The sequence below is a fragment of the Lepidothrix coronata genome, unplaced genomic scaffold, assembly GCF_001604755.1.
Source record: "Lepidothrix coronata isolate B3197 unplaced genomic scaffold, Lepidothrix_coronata-1.0 Scaffold4, whole genome shotgun sequence".
NCBI lineage: Eukaryota > Metazoa > Chordata > Aves > Passeriformes > Pipridae > Lepidothrix > Lepidothrix coronata.
Window position 1 is genome coordinate 5,352,589 of NW_016690184.1, and position 18,135 is coordinate 5,370,723.

Sequence of the window (18,135 nt, forward strand, 5' to 3'; positions counted from 1 at the left end):
TTCAAAGCCACTACAGTTAAAAGAGCATTGTTTTCACTGTCTTCCAGTGTACAAAAAAGTACTTTTGTTCCTTGGAATTACATAGAAGAAATAGATTTGGCTTAAAATCATCTCACTTCATAGTTGACACAGTAGCTACATATAAGAAGAAAATAATAAAATCCACCCAGAAGACTTCCTGCTTGTTAATCTATTGCAACAGTAGTATAAAAGCAGGAAGAGAACTAACAGTTCAAAAAGATACAGGGAGACTTGAAAAGGGCAATAATGCTACAAGTATTGACAATAAGGAACCCTAAAACTCTGTGCCCAAAACTCTATTTTACAGTTTTGGATGCAAGACAGGTAATAGCTAAATGCAAGTTACATGGACTGCATGATCCAGGAATCCTGGAAACTTTCTTAATCTTTCATCCGTATACTTCCAGAAAAATAAAAACAAAACAAGTGCTTGAAATAGCAGGAAGTCAAAGAGAGTAGAAGATAGAGGACGGATCCCTGCTTGTCAGACTTTTCTTTGCCAGGCTAAACAAGCCCAACTCTTACAATCACCAGGTGCTCCAGCCCCTGGACCACCTTGGTGTTCCTCAGCTGAACTTGCTCCAACATGTCCTTGTCTTTCTTATTTCCTGGGATCCCAGAGCTACACAAGCAGGAGGGTTGAATAGGGGAGGACAGCACATAAGCTTCAGGAAGGAAAGAGGGCATGGCAGAAGGGAAGAAACACTGTACCAGGCATGACATGTTGACATAATTGATAAAGAGAAAACTGCTCCTGCACGATGTACAGTAATTTTAGTCACTTTTTTCTGTTCATTGTCATGAACAGAACCCAAGGTGCAAACACTAAATAAAGTGTTGCAATTTTCCAGTGGTGGTTGCTATGAGGCATAAACATCAGGGCACTAAAACAGATAAATGTCTCACATTTGTTTCAGTTTGGCAGTTGCAAAACCACTATTACTCCAGGTATTTATCAGTTTTATATACTTCTGCTTATCCCAGACAGGAACACTTTTTTTTTTTTGTTAACAATACTGGAGTTCTGTAGCTTATAAATGACTTTATTTTGCTCAGAGACCAATAATTCTGGTGAAGTTCATGACAGTAGTCCCTGGATAGGTTCCCTCTCTAATGGAAAAAGATACAGCTTTTGTTTTCTTCTTTCTGGTATTTCCTGTGCATCTGAAGCCTTTCTACTTTCATTACAGCTGAAGAAAGAAAATACATTTCCTTCAATATTTTTAACTCAAGAACTTTACAGGAATATCATGCGCTGAAAATGAGGGACAAAGTATTTTATTTCTTCTTTGTCTCATTTTCATTGATTTGTTCAATATTTAAAATTATACAAATAATCTTGGTAGTGACTTGAAAGATAATTCAAGGCTGGTTAAAAAGGTCGAGTTATTAGAGCCATATCACATTCTGACACTAAGAGATCAATTGGTTTCTCAAAGCAACCGCCCAGAAATGTCATGTTCTCAAAACTTTAGGAAACTCAGGAAAATCCAGTGAGTAGCTTGCATCACTGCAGGAAGTAACAAATATGAGCTGCACAAAGAAAAGGTACAGTGGTAATGAATGAAACCTTCAAGACATCCTGTCTGTAGAGGAATGAAAGATAGTGGGAGTCAAACTGGGCACAAAACTATTCTGTAAGAATAGTTCAGAAACAAACAGTGGTTTTCAAGGATGAAGAAATTCAGAGCCACAAGGCTGACATAGAAATTAAACTCAGGGCAGAGTTTGTGTGACAACTCCGAACGGTCTTGCTGCATTTCCGCATCAAAAAGGAAATATCTGATTACTAGGGGCTTTCTAAGTCTCCAAGCTTACAGAATGTTTTTGTGGAATCAAAGTAGGACTATAAATTCAACCTCACTAAATTTAGTGGAAAAACATAGCTGATCATACAAGGCAATTTCAGAATCACTCTTGAGGGGTAATTTGTCCCAATTAGCTCATAAACGACACAAAAGAGTAAAAACAATGAGATGGAAACATATTAAGCATAACTCAATGAAAATGGATTGAACCTTTTTTTCCAGATGCCAATAGTGTATCAGCACTAAAATCTGAGTGTTAGAACGGAGTGTTAGACTCCGTTCTTTTCAGCTGAATGTCATCTAAGAAATGTTCAGATGTGGAGAAGCATTTTCTTTAATTCACACCTCCCTTTCCAGAGCATGAAAGTTATGGCTATGCATCTTTTATCTAGCTGATTGAGACAAAACTTGGTGGTCTTCTGCAGGACACTGAAGGAAGTAAAGCCTTTATTAGAAGCTGTGTTTTCTTGACAGCTAAAAGCTGATCTGATCTTTTTGACTTTGAAGACCAGAAGTACAACAACCTTCATAATAGTGTGTTCAATGGGACACCTAAAATAAAATTATACAAAAGGTATTAATTCTTATTTAAAAATCTGACATGAAAACAATTCTTGTTCTCACAGTGCAACATCTTCCCAAAATGTTTTCCCATTGGTAGCTTTGGTCTGAGCTGCAGTCAAAAAATGCCAACACATTCTTTCACTTCATAACAACAGTGGACAACTTCAAGGACTACGTGACTCCTTTAATATGCTTTCCACAGAAGAATTTGTTTTGGAAACTTGCTAATAAGAATTATTGCCTTTAAGATCTGTGGAGACTGATCAAGTTATCACTAACATACTCTTTTTATTTTTTTTTAGTGCAATGAGGGGCCTTCATGGGAACAAAGATCAACAGCTTATGTCGTTTTTTGAAACTCTTCACGTCTGGCCATATCAGTCACTGTCCCTTTATCTTCTTCTTTAATAAGCCTCTCTGTGCAGTCAGCTCTATGGCATTCAAGAGACTACTGCAAAACCACAACAAAAATAAAAATTAAGGCCAGCACTCTTACATATCTTCTTTCACTGTATTTTTGCCTACTATTGCACAAAGATCTCAGCAGTGATGCATTACTACAATATTTAGTCTCCATAAATGAGTAACAGCATCTGGGTATTTTTGCAGTTTTGCTATCCATGCTATCAGAAATGCAAATAACTTGCTCTTTGATTGAACAATTGTGGGACAAAGGCTCTCTTCATTAAGTTCCCCTCTGCAAACACAGAATCACAGAATGGGCAAGTTTGGAAGGGACCACAATGGGTCATGTGGTCCAAATTCCCTGCTCAAGCAGGGCCATCCTACAGCACATTGTACAGGATTGTGTCCAATTCTTGAATATCTCCAGTAAAGGAGACTCCACATCCTCTCTGGGTAATCTGCTCCAGTGCATGGTCACCCGCACAGTAAAGAAGTTCTTCCTAATATTCAGGTGGAATTTCCTGTGCATTAGTTTTTGCCTGTTGCCTCTTGTCCTATTGCTGGGCACCAGCAAAAAGAGCCTGGCTCCATCCTCTTTACATCCTCCCTTCAGATACTTATAGACATTGATGAGGTCCCCTCTCAGTTGTCTCTTCTCGAGGCTGAACAGGCCCAACTCTCTCAGCCTACCAAATGCTCCATACTAATTTCAAAGAAGCAGCAGCCCGTTCCCATCTGCTTGTTTCTACCCACAGTTTTTGCCAAAATGAGAATTGTGTAGATAATTAAAATTTAGCTTTCAAACAATTCCCTTCTTTAAAATTTCCAGACTACATAAATGGCTCGGTTGTGTATGAGATATTCAGGAATTGAAATTTGTATGCGCACTGAATCTGTATTACTCCAGGATTCCTTTGGCTCAGCTTTGCAACAACTTTCCCAAAAGTGCCATCAGTAGCCCCTCCACCCCTGAGAGTCATTCCCCTGAGAATTCCTGGAAATAAGTTGTTCTTCCTTTTTGGCCTCAACTGGTAAACATTCATTTATAAGCTGTCCAAACATCTCCAGTATTTTCTCCATAATTTGGATGAGCCAGCGAAAGTCCTTTTTACTTCAAAATGCACTGTCAAAAGTCTGACTCTGTCAAACTTGGTGGCAGAAGTAAAACAAGTGTTAACAGGTTTGAGGATTGTGAGGATTTCTAAATTAAATATAAATGCTTACCAGCACTTGTTTCAAGTTCAGAAATGGTCATGACTTGTACTTTGTAATTCTGTGCCTGTAGGAAGCACACAAGCTAGAACTTGTGTCCATCCTGCAGATATATGAGCAAAATTTTGTCATTAAAAATGTATTAACTACCAATAAGCTAAGGTTTTGTTAGATGTGTAAATATTTCAGGCCAGCAGATAATAAAATAGTGGCATCTCTATTAAGACTGATATCAATACAGAACACAAAAAATACAAGGCATCCTTGGCAGGCATTTGGTGTATTTTGTGAAGAAATACAAAATAATTTCAAATATATGCTTTAAATTAGGTAAAAATTTCTGTTTGGAAGATACAAAGAAATCTTTTAAATGAAGATATAGGCATTTAGTTAATCTTATCCTAGAGACACACTTAATGCCAGAAAAAAGCAGATGGGAGAAAATGTAAGATGTCATTATTTTCAAATATAAGAGAAACTTTTTAATCACTTCTCCAGATTTCTACCAGTATCTTTTTTTTTTTTTCTTTCTGCAAGACTCATGCCTTTATTTATTGCACATGAAGCTGCTGGACATGTTTTTGATACTTAACTCCCCACAATTAGAAGGAAACACAAAGAATTAATGGCTTTGATTCTCCTTTAAACGTTCCTCAGTTCGAACCGGAATTATTCTCTTACAGTCTAAAAGGCATATGGCTATAATCAGGATCACTCTTTGAAATACCATTTGTTTGTATTTCCTTTCACTTATAATCAGTCAGGCAGTCTACAGAGGTATATAATTTCCATTAGTGGACACTAAAATTTGCCATACAGCTTCCAATGCAGACTAACACTCAGTGGTCAGGAAGCCAGCCTGCATGTTTAGCTTCACTTCTGTGACAGATGTCTTGCACAATCTTAAGAAACAGAATTTCAGCTTTCCCAATTAAGTCAAAAGGGTTTGCTCCAGGTCCTATGGCAAAAGCCATTTCTGTTTCTAAGACAAACCTTTATTAAGATACCATGGATAGGAAGGATCACCACCAGTCCATTCTCCTCCTCAGTTACCAAGTAATTCTTCTGGCCCACTGTTGTTCTTTTCCAAATTGTTCTTGTCACCCTCTCTAGGTAAAGCCGTGATCAAAGTTGTGCCAACACAGATAAGCTCCCATGCAGGGAAGAGCCAGCACATGTACAGTCCAAGCAGAACAGAGCTCAGCAAACACCAGATACCCACTTCCTCAAGCAAGCTATTTGCTAATACTGGACTCAGCGCTGCCACAATGCTCACAGCTCGTGAAGAATTAAAGGTTGTGTAGCTTTAGGTACTCTCTGCAGTTCAAATAGCTCCTCAGGTGGAAAGTGTCTCTCTGCAGCAGCCATCCACTAGAAATCCCAAAAAAGGCAGACTCTGAGCGCCAGTTGCTACCTCATTTTCTTCACCAAATGCCTTGCAGATTGAATTTGTTTAAAGTCTTATTCATACCTCAGACAGAGGAAGCCTCTTCTGCTTTCATCCACCTACCTCTAGATACCACAGCCAAAATACCTATTTTAAGACTATTCCCATTCTAACTGATTTTTGGTACCCAGCATTTCCAAAAGATTGAGTAACTACCTCTAATACAATACACACATATAAGTGCCACAACGCCTTTCAAAAAATGAATAGACACATAAATTTTCAGTAGTTTTATTGAAAAATGCCTCTTTCATTTCAGAAATAAATAATATAAGGCAGTGAAATTCACAATGTGCAGTTAAAATATAAAAGCAGCAATTCTATATCCATAGTCTTGCAAATGATTTCCAACTGCTTTTGATAACTAAGAAACACTGTATTCTGAAAAAAAAATCCATACTAAATATACAACATAAACATGCAATTCCATCTCTGCAGGATTGACTGCAATTTGGCATAATGTAACTGTGTCTACAAACAAGGAGATTTCAGGCATTATTAAACTGTATCCAGTTGATACAATGATTTCAGCTACTTAATGTTTGTGGTGTTTAGAGGAGATGTATAAGAGCAGTATATGCTCTGCAGATTGTAATTCAGAATAGAAGAAAATGACAATGATATTGGAAGGAGAGGGAAATTATTGTTTCTTTTTTAACTAGATAATGCAAACCTGTGATCTGACTGAACTGAAAACATGCATTTGAAAAAGAAAAAAAATGCAGAGCTAAAGCAGACAGTCCTTAGAAAATTTGCAGCAGCTCTGTGGTTATTTTTGGTTTGGTTTTTTGGTTTTCATTTTTTTTTATTTATTTGTTTTTACATTATTTTAATGAAAAGGCAGAACTGGTATAACTGAATGCACACATTAACCTGTATGCAGCCACTACAAGCAACAGTATTTTACAAGCATTTCCAGAGCAACATGAAGTCTCTAGGTACACACATTGCTATCACCACATAAGCAAGATACAAAACAGGGTTGCATCTGATATGAAAAGACCAGAAAGATATATTGCAAAAGGAATGATGCACTCTCCCTGCATGTATCTGCAAATGCAAGTACAGCAAAAAAATCCAAAAAACCACCAACCAAAAAAACCAAAACAAGACACAGATCTTTTATGGTTTTGTTTTTGCTTTTCCTGACAGTGATCTTTTCCAGCGCATGTGCTCAGGGTATTCTGGTGAATGCATTTCAACTCCATAGTCCTCATACTCGTCCTCTCTCCTTTCTGACTCCATAGGTACTATAAAGGGTTCACCTTCAGGTTGATAGGGTCCACTTTCAGGCACGTATGGTTCTGGTTGAAAATAGTTGTCCGATTGAACATAATAGTTATCGCATGTCTTTGAATCCACATATGCAATGAAAGTTAGTTTTTATACATAATGTTAGTTCAATCTTATTTTCATATAATAAATACATAAATTAGTAGTTCACTGGGGGTATTTTTCAGTTTTGCTGATGAATGCTTTTTGGTAGTAAAATGATAAAAGGTTTAAAATTCAACTTGAAAGGCTTCATATGTATAATACATAAAACATTGCAGAAAGTCTTAAATTACGCGAGGGACAAATTATGGTAAAATTATTAAAAACAAAACAAAACCAAAGCAAATAAAATAAAATTATTATTTTACAGCTACTTTAATAAATCCAAGCACTGGACTTCATTTTAAACTGCGTAATTAGTAGAAGACATGGAGCAGGTAAAATGAAGAGATGGGTTTGGCATATACTAATTTTCTCTGAGAATGGGAAAGTAATTGTACACATAACTATCACCAGCGGCAATATACAGTACATGTCATTTTCTCGTGCTGTTCCTCGTAACATACCGAGTTACAGCTGGTGCTTCAGGAACACCAAAAACTACAGCAAAACAGAAGAAAAATAATTATAAAACTTTGATATTTATAACTGCAGTTACAGATCCAACAAGATTACACATGAGAAAAGGCACATGCCCCGATTCAGACATGTTGGTAACAAGCAACAGACAGGTAGGTTTCATAAGTTGTCAAAGATGTTATTCCGGCCTATAGCAAGCAGCAGCAGGCTTTTATGCAAAAGTATCATGTAGGGTTGTTAACAGATTTTAGTGGATACAGTCCCATACAAATCATTTACAAGCCACAATTAGTTTACTATTTACATAAGTTATTTCTCATTTTCCAGGTTAAATCCGTCTCTCTACTAATGGCATTACCTTTACTGGTTAGTAGTTTTACAAGCCTCCTTCGCCACTGAGGCTTTTGATGGTCTAGGTCTTTTTTAAAAAAGAAAGACTGTCTGTTTTATTGTTGAAATGCAATAGGCTTAATGAATTGACATCACTGTCCTTTATCTCATTCACAAGTTGTGTTAGTAAAAGTATCTCCCCGTTCTATGAGGTCAACATGGTTCAAAAACCATATCCATGGTGAAATATCCATACAGACTCATTTTCTAATAAGCACGTGCGCAAACATCTCAGAAACAGGACTTTCATGTATTCAAACTGTAAGCAGCACTGGCGACTTAGAAAATGTGTTAGCCGAAACCTGAAACAGGTCAAAGATGATGTTAGTCTTTTAAAAAGTCCATCTGATGTGCAAAAAAATACTTTCATCCAATTAAATACATAACAGTTAAGTCATAAGCATATATTTATATATGTATACATAGCTGCTTACTAGAAAGGAAAACACTGCTGAATCACAGGCAGAATTTTCTTTATTTTTCATTTAAATAAGAATTTTGTGTGATATCTGCAGAACCACTTGGCTCTTTAACCAGCAACACTGAGTCTGCAAGTGTGTACATATATATATATATATATCTTTTCTTTTTTTTTACTTTTCATGGGTACATGCACAATATGCTAACAGCAAACCATATCAAATAGTAGTATCACATACATTAATTTTGAGGTCTGGCAAGGCATACATATTAATTTGTTAACAATACCGTGGTCCTGCAGGATCCCTATGTTAAACTATATTAGAATCTTTCCAGTCAGAAATTGCTGGCCGCTGTGACCCTTCATTTTGCTTCCAGAAGCAGCCTACTGTTTTGAGCTACATCACAGAGTGGAAGGCTTATATGACCCAGGGCTAATCCGAGACTCCATGCTGTTTAATTTGGTAGATATTGTAGGACAGTGGTGCTTTTCAGTTGTCTGCATTGTTATCACCAAATGGATTTCCTTTGCGGAAAATTTTTATTTCAGGAATCAATTTTGTATAAATAATCCTGACATTGCTCAAAAAGAGACACATGGAAATTGCCAAACACCGCATTCCTTTTATTTTTCAAGAGAAACATGGAGAATTCAACCTTGTTCTGAAGATGATTGGGAGGGGTGGTGATAGAGGGAGGGAAAAAAGAAGAGAAGAAAATCACTTAAAATCAGTTAAATTCTATGAGCAACATTATTAACTATTTTTTTTAAAGACTAAAATATTTGTCACCACTTCCTTTTTAAAGGAAACCATACATAAATAACATCAAGTGAACCTGTATCGAAGTCTAAATGGCTGTTCATATACCTGACATTACAACAAGGCAGGCCTGCTCACTGCAACCATCTCCTCCTGATTCAGTATGTTCAGGCTAGCAGGACTGTCTCATGTAAAGCAGCTCAATATGAACAGCCATGTCTTTGAAAGCTATCTAAGGCAAGGTTAAGGATAAGTTGTTCATAACTTACCTGGGAATCCTTGGCCATTGTAAGGAATGCTAGCACACTGGGATGAATCACAATATCCTGGTGGCCCTGGGGGACCTCGAATACCCGCATTTCCAGGACGACCTGGTGGCCCTGGTGGTCCTCGTGATCCTGTGGAGCCTGGTGGACCAGTTCTAGATTCTCCTTGTGGACCTAATTTTAGAATGGAGAGGTTGGGAGGTTGTTTTCTCTAAGAGCCAGCTGGATAAAACAGCTAACATTACTGGTGTCTAGACTACACAGCCTAGGCTATGTCTTTAGTGAGAAACACTTGCACTTTGTTGCTGTATGGTGGTCAACAGAAAGAAAAACAAAAGAACACTAGAAATGTGACTCATCATTAGTTGTTTCCTTGTGTGTGGCTTATTTAAGGATTTATTCATAGAATCTGATTTAGCAAGGTTTGAGCCAAGTAAGAAACTTCAATGAATTCTCTGGTTTATTTCCTCTTTGGGTAAGATATGACGATCTCAAGGGAAACTACTAGATTAGACAAGCACACTGGATTTCAATTAAAATACAGGAGTATATTAATTCTGCTACCCCGTAGCCCCAGGATAGATGAGGTAATGTTTTTTTTGGAACCAGTCTTATTATGGTTAGCAGAAAAGTAAAGCGTCAAGTAACTGTGGATACAATTTGCTGCAAGCATCTTATGGGTCCTGTAATGAAAAATCATTTTAGCCTAGTAAACTACAAGCAGGAACAAATGATGCAGCTGATTTAAGGCAAGGCATCAATGAACAAAATTTCGTGATAAAAGACCAAAACCAATAGTCCAATCATCTGCCTCTATCATCTGGTAACTCTGCATGTAGGAGTATTTTGTAGTTCAGCAACTAAAAAATGGAATTAAACACTGCAAAAGTATTATTTGATAACACTTATGAAAAATATCTGTCAAATATTTGGAAATGTGTTTTCATGGAAAATATTTTCACACAAGCAAGCATGCCAAATGAGGAAATCGCAAGACAAAGACAAATATCTCTTAGTCACATCCAAAAATCTTCCTAAATTCCAAATTTTTTAGGGGTTTCCAGTAAACTCTAATACTTTTCAAACACATGAAGTGGACAGAGTATAGCATGTTCATTTACCATATGTAGTCTGGCTCCCTATGATGAAATGTTGCCCTTTTCTCCTAATTTTCTGTAATCTGATTAAACAAAAAATATTTACCAGGTGGTCCCGGCAAACCTCTTGGTCCTTGAGATCCAGTCCCTCTTTCACCTTTCTCTCCAGGCATTCCTACAGAATAATAAAAAGGCAGTAAAAACCAAAGAAAGGAAACCACATCAACAAATATTTCTTCATGCTCTCTTGTTGACATTAATATTTAGTTCCTATTATTTAATGTAACAAGACCGGTTAAACTCTATGTTCTACAGATGTCCACATGTGTATCTGGGGAAAAAAAATTGGATATAAATACATTAACTTAAAAATAAAGTAAGATGAAGAGGTAATTTAGTATGAATAAACTTTTTTAAACATAGAAAAGAATTTGAGATACTAAAAACACCACAGAACCTTATTATTTTAATCTACAAACAGGAAGGCACTTCAAGCTTGCATACTTCTGCTATAAAATATGCTTACACTTTCTTAGGAACAGTTATAATGAAATAAGTTTAAGAAATTCAGAAATTCATTCTTCCTTGATTTATTCCCAGTCTTTATTTTAAAATATACTAAAATATATGCTAGAAAACACAGCTCTGAATCTATGCTACAGTAGAGTAGCTGGAATAAGCAAAGGTCACAACATAGTACAGTACAGATACTCCATATGATTGCAGTGATCCAGGATAGCCATAAAATAGGTTTACCCACATGCTCAAATTCAGTTCAGAGTTGCTTTCCTCCCTCAGGGTACTGCAAAGAACCAAGGATGTAGACCTAATTCTTTCAACTCTGACATTTTATTCTTGGTAATGACTCAGTCTCTCTCTTAATCAATGTTATATTTTGCAGAGCTGTGTTACTCCAAACAGCCTTTCAAGATACAGCTGTTTAGTGCCAGAAAAGTTCTGAGAACTTTCATTTTCCTGGGATATTACATGGAAGCATCAGACAGCAGCCAAAATGTTAGACTAATTTGTGTTTCATGAAATCTAAGCAAGAGAGACAGAGGAAAAGCACTGATGTAATTAACCTTGCCCTCTAGAACACCAGTGTCCCTCAGGCAATCCAACTGGCCTAACAGGCTGCTGCTAGGTATGGGCTTCCTCGTCTGTCATGGTAAAGGAAGCAGACAGCTCTCCTGGCAGTCTCTGCGCTATGTCCACTGTACAGCTGCCTTGGAATTTACTCACCTCTTTCGCCAGGTGGACCTTGGACCCCAGGAGGTCCTGGGAATCCTGGTCTTCCTCCAGGTCCAGGCTCTCCTCTTGTCCCAGCAGCTCCTGGGGGACCAGGTGGACCTGGTGGCCCTGGCTGGTTACGGTTTGAATAATAATCATTTGGAATTTGATTCAGCATTTGATTGAACCGGCTCATTTGACCTTCAAAAGAAAAAAAACATGCGAAATGAGAGAAAATCTTTTATCAGAGTGGGAAGTAATAAAAAATCATCTCTCTTCATTAAGTCCTATTCTTGCTCCCATTCAATAAATTAGTGATGAATTAGTTCAGATGAATTAGAAAGACTTAAGATGAATGTCTGATGAGAAGGCTGAACATAAACGGAGGAGGGATGGAGGAAGGAAAGGTAAGGGGGATTCTGGAAGCCAATAACATTAACAGAAATTTAACATAAAACTATTAAAATCACGAAATAAACATTTTTTACAATACTCCTGTTCTCAGAGCTCTATTTAGAGTTGCTTTTACTCTGAAGAACAGAAAGGACTTGTTCCACTTTTAAAACTGGAGTATCACATTTCTACGTACTTTCAGAGCTCTGAAGCTACCACAAACAGTATAAATTATGCCTGTGTAGAGCTAGAAGCACACAGTCTGCAAAGTTGCTTTCTTAAGCCTGTAGGATGCAAAGGCTTGTACCTATATACCTTCTGCACATAGGCAAAAAAAAAGGTGTGTGAATAAAAGCAACAGCATTGTGAAACTATGCAGGAAGGAACCCTTTAATGGGGGGACACATCTAGTCCTACCTGATTAGTGTAATGTGCCAATCCTAGCATAACCCCGAAGAGATGAGCTGAACATGAAAAAAATAAGGCAGGGATGCTCAAAGAAGGGATGTTAAAAGATCTCAGATAAGATACCCGTATTCATAAGTCTAACACATTCATGAATGTAATTTCCTTCTTCTGTGATGGCTAACTAACAGACATGTTTTAAACAGCAGCCATCACAGACATTTTAAAGGACATACTGTCCTCCTCCCTGTACACAAAGGTAGTGATCCCAAAGGTATATCTATTTACTTCAGTCAGCACTTACCCTTATAATAGATACAATATTAAGAACAATTTACGGGCACACTTGCCGCTGTCCTCCTCAGCAAGTCTACCGATAGCAAAAGCACCGCTTCAGAGACAGAGAGAAAGCCTTTGTAGAGAACAATTTCCTGGGCTGCAGAGCTGCACTGTGTGGCAGTAGAGGACTGAAATTCAATTTGAAGTCCTCCTCCAAATAAATATTACTTTTACACTGCTGATTCTGTGCACAGTAGTTACCCAACACTCATCTGTCTTTCCCTGCTAGCAAAATACCTACAACCAAAATATCTGCAACAAACATTGTTTTTCTCACCGATTTCCTCCTCTTGAAGATGACATGCTTAAAGAGAAAATGTATACTGATTTTACTGCAAAGATGAAGTAATTTTGGACCAGAATGACAAAAGTAAAGTCACCCTCCTTGTACAGAGTGTTAGACCTGCGTCTGTATTTCCAAAGGTCACAGACTAGTTCATGATCAAGCTAGCCTCTGGATTTGGCAAAAATTTGCTGCTATGTTTTTTTCCACCAAATAATTGGCGTGTGACAGCTAAAAGATCAGTCAAGCTCTTGCTGTGCTCTCTAGCCAGTATCTGTCACCTCAAATGTAAACCATTGTTTTCTCTTTTTAGAACACAAAGTGGTAAATTACTAGTATGAGAAACAAAGCAAGCAACACAGTTTACCATTTATCAGTTGTTCACAGACTTGTCTTGCAACTGCTCGCATCATGTTCTGAGAAGCAATGTCACCCTAAATAATCAAATGCAAACCAAGTGTTTTATTAGTAAGTGTCTGTGCTTTTAAAGACACAGTGTTTAATTTTAAAATTATAAGAAAAACTGACTTTCATTCAGACTTACTCTGTCGCCTTTTTCTCCCTTCATTCCGGGTGCACCCTAAAATAAATAAGGAAAAATAAAGCAACTGAAGAATTATGTTATTCCACCCCAACTACTTGTTTGAGACATGCAGTTCTAGAAAAAAAATTGACTCTTTCAAGAAGACAGACCCAATCCTTCTTGAACTTTACATTTCAGAGATGCTAAAACAGGTGCCAGAAAAGACTGGAGAAACAATGATCTTTTGTCTGGGATCAAACACACTGACAGATGCATAAGAAAAAGACCAGAGGAAAAAAATTCAAACTAGGGCCAAAAAACTGATGTATTCTGACACTGGGACCTCACTGTCAATTTGAAAGTGGAATTTCTAGCATCACATTTCTGTAAATGGTCAATGGTCTTGTGTGAGTTATACAAGACTGTTTAATTTTAAGTCTTAAGACAACTCATCATTAAAGAAGGTAATCTAGGAAAAATAACACAAGTCTAGGAAGGGTAGCTGTCTCCTTGAACATATGAAAAGGATTCTCTGTTAAGACAAAAATATTTATGCAGAGATGACACATAAGATGGAGAGAGATGCCAGTAAGCACTTACTCTATTTAAAATTACAGCTTCTCTCCTAATTCTCAACCATTTCTAAGTCTTACAAAAGTCTCATAGAAGTCTTAGCTTGAGCTGCTTTATAATTATTCAGGTTTGCCAACTTTTTTCTAACAGCACTTTCCATTAGCCTTTGAATAGTTTAGTGGTTGTGGGTTTTTTGGTTTTCAAGAATACTATGTAAGAAGCAAACCAGAAGGCCTGATTCTAATTTTTATATATGTATGTGTATATGAAAAACATCAGGAATAATGATGGGTCTAGCATGAGTTCACATAGATTTTCACTTGTAGCCTAAATTACTATTTGAACATAAGGCATATTTCAAAGGTGAGAGATCAATTTGGTTATCTGATGCTCTACATGGCTCTCCACATAGTTACACACACATCGTAAGTATTACTGCTTTGTACATTGTAGTATTTCTTTAAGGAGCCTGTTTATCACCATTAACAAAGCAAAGGCTAAGTGTGGGCTGCAGCTGTTTCTCATAACATTCCTACAGTACCCGCAATTAATTTCAGCAACATGAGACACCAAATCATTCCACTGAGGTCACAGCAGACACCACTCGAACGCAGTGGTACTGTTTCATAGACTTCCATCAAGGTTTTGGGCAAACAAATGCCTATGGGGTATGCTGGAGTGTGAACTTAGTATGTTCTCTCAGCTTCTCTGCAGCAGAGTTGCACACACCTACCCCATGAGATGCCACAGAAAATATGAGACAGTTCATCCATCATTGAGTTAAGTAGTTGTCATATGGTACATTTGCATCATGAATGACAGATCGTTCAGGCAAAATTGATTGTACAGACTCAAATGACTGATTTAAAATGGTGACATCATAAATGTGCCACTGGAATAAATTATGCCACCAATGAGACAGTTACTAATAAGTACAAAATATACCCATCAAGCTGATGAATATTCTTTCCCTTCTGTCCTTTACTCTTTCATCTGTATCTTTCTTACTCTGTGAAGTCCACAGGGAAGCATCTGTCTTTCAGTTTTAGCTTATTACAGCCACATGCTGAAACAGCCTATGGACTTGTAAATGCCATAACAACATAAATAAATGGTAACAACTAAAATCATCAGGAAAACATGACCTTTCTGTCTGTCATTCTCTAATAATTAACATTGTGGTAAATGATAATGTACTGTAGAGATGTAATTTGACTCCCAAATCAACAGACATCAACATCTCATTCATAAACTATTACATATAGCTGAAATATCCATTGAACAGAATTGCAGGTTTTTACTTGCACTAGTCTATAATATGAAAATCTAGGAGGGGGGGAATGTTAACAAACTATTTCATGCTTCTCTTTCTGTTTGAAACTTGCCAATTTTTTTTCTATTTTATGAAAGCATATTCCTTTGAAATTATATGCTGCATAAATATTTATAATACTTGCTCATTGTATTCTCATTCTTTCTACGGTTTTCATAGTACAACCTTGTGGTGTTTTGACCAGAAGCAAATCATACAGTACATAGTTGGTTTATTCACTAGGCAAGTGCAAGCATTAGAAATCAGATTTCTGATCTACTATCCTGACAATATTCTAATAATTACTTAAAACTCCATGTTCCAAGTAATTCACTTGCTAGAATATTCACACACTAGAACTATACAAAGAGAAAAAAATTATACAAACTTAAAATGTTCAAATTCTATACAGTGTTTCTGGAAATATTTTTGTTGATTGGTCAAGAAAAGTTCTTCAGGCTGTCTTCAACCACAAGCCATGTTGGTAAGACAGGAAGGTGCTCTGTTAACAAAAGCACAACATTGCTCCAAAGTATTGCCAACAAAGGTGCCCCAGCTAGGAAAATGATTATGTTATTCCTTAATTCTAAGTGATACATAGTCAATTTTGCAATTCACTGAAATAAAATGAGCCTCATTCTTTAATTTGTGACCTTGCAAACAAACACTGATTCAGCCTTATGATTGAAAGTCTATAGGCTATTTGGAACCAATTTTAAAATTTGAAGATTACAGGCTGATGGCTATGTTAACAATAAAGTACATTTTTCACCTGGATATTTTAGAAACATATTTTCCAAAAAAATAATTACAACTGCAATTACTGAGTTGCTATTTGCATCTTCCTCCCACTTGGTTATATGCCTCCTGAATTTCAGTTTATTTTCTTTTAATAGACAAAAAAGTGAAGTTTAGCCAACTGCTTGACAGCATTTTGAGAAGCAGCAGCTGTTGCTGGCATTCTGTTTTGTTGATATTCTGCAATGAGGGAGTCACTTGGGGTCAGTGCAAGGAAAAGCTGGTTTATGCTGCATGGGGGATTTTTTCTGAGCTGTGGGATGAAGGCTGGGCCTGTAGCATAGTTCTATGGCTGAAGGAGGAAAAAACAAAGAAAGTTTTGCTATTTTTATTGTAAAAGATAATGTGCTCATTTGTTTTCCCCAGAAGAATGTTTGCTCCGCTCAAAAACCATCAGTTTGTTCCTCCCAAAGCAGTGTCTTTTTGAAACTTCATCTAGGACATCTGCATAGATGCATGCAAGATCAGTGAACACATGGCACCAGGAAATGCAAAATTCTCAAAGCCTGCATATAACTCACAACAAACTTGGGACTACCCACAAAACGTTTTCACAGTTTATTTGGTCCTGGAGGCATCAGTTTAATAGCACCTTATATATAAAACATCAAAGCCTTGCACTGTTTCCTGGGGACCTTCCTGATCAACCAAGTCAGACCTGTTGTCACAGAATCTGTAGCTCTACCTTAACACAACTGACTCTGCCTCCCCATCCATTACTGTTTTTACTCACACACCTATAAAACAACAAGTACTGGAACTTTTCCTCTCTTACAGTCCAATATCTTCTATTTCCCATTACATTTATGCACAGAAAACATATCAATTTATTCTTGAACCATTATCCTCTTCCAGTTTAATGAGTCCTTCTTACCCTTGATGGTTGTTACCTTATGATACGTGTACAAACTCTTACCAAATTCTCACTCTGACCAGACAGATGGAGGACAGATACTTTAGTCTCATCTAGGATAGTTTGTGCTCAATTCTCAATAGATTACCAATTGATTTGTGTACTTATTGTTCCTTTTTTACTCATTTTGTTACTACACTGGAAAAAAACACTTAAGTTTCTTTTGGAGGTACTTATAAGCGGATTAAAAAGTCAAATTTCCTATTTCCATAAAAGGTCAGTTAGCATAAGTACACAATGAGGTAGAGAAATGTTTTACAGTGTGGTCTGTCTCATCTTAGCACATTAGTAGTATTGAATACACCAGGAAGGAGCTCCAGTTGACTACATTCACTGGGAATTTCCTCACAACACCAAGGCTGCTCATAATTCGCAAGTAAATGTGTATCTTTTACCTGGAATGTAATGTTCCTTGGTTTATAGGGGGTCTTTTTCCTTACTTGCATTGAATAGTACTAGCAATATACACAGTTCAGGTAGAAGAAAAAATGACAGGATCTGGTAAAAAATTATTTGCTCCTTGCATTTACCAGAGGCAATGTGAAGCCTCATTATCTTTCCCTTCAGGCAGAACTATGATTCATGACACTGCAAGTTGCATTTGGCTGTCAGACTGCACCTTTGGCAATTGTAATACTGCACACAAAGGAAGGCCTTGAAATTCTGTCCACCAGGAATCTGATAAAACATCTGTGCAAGGTGCAAGCCAGAATTCCTGCTGGGATCTGTTCTAGAAACATTAAAAATTGTAAATATGATGCACACTGTCCCACTACAAGGAAGTGCAATAACTGGGGGGAAAAATACATTTCTACCTGAAAGGACCTCATAAGATTAGAGTGTAGGAGAACTTAGACATGGTTCTTGGACAGGACTTGACTGCTTTGCTTGCAAAAGCCCTGAAACTGGGTTAGTAGCCAGATTTCCTTCTGAGTACATTATTTACCTGCAGAAGGTTTTTGCTGCTGCACTGGCTCAGCTATCCAGTGTCCCAAGAGAAGGAGAAATCAGATACACCTGGCAATTTGAAGCTCCCTTGTGAACAAAGCACAGCATTTTGTACTCTATCAAGCATCTGACCCAGCAGGAATATGAAATTAGCAATGTATATCTAAAGGCAG

At 37.2% G+C, this 18,135-nt stretch overlaps 1 protein-coding gene across 3 annotated transcripts in view; it reads right to left on the reverse strand.

Moving 5' to 3' along the window:
• Positions 1-5,672: 5,672 nt before the first annotated feature.
• The window catches only part of COL12A1 (collagen type XII alpha 1 chain), a 93,907-nt gene continuing 81,444 nt past the window's right edge, over positions 5,673-18,135 (reverse strand). For 2 of the 3 annotated variants that reach the window (XM_017825852.1, XM_017825836.1), the window contains exons 60-65: positions 13,440-13,475; positions 13,263-13,329; positions 11,488-11,676; positions 10,352-10,420; positions 9,152-9,322; positions 5,673-8,003 (exon numbers count right to left, since the gene is read on the reverse strand). In XM_017825852.1, the coding sequence (XP_017681341.1) occupies positions 7,993-8,003; positions 9,152-9,322; positions 10,352-10,420; positions 11,488-11,676; positions 13,263-13,329; positions 13,440-13,475 (543 nt within the window). In that variant the 3' untranslated portion in view covers positions 5,673-7,992. The other variant, XM_017825846.1, reaches the window with a different exon arrangement.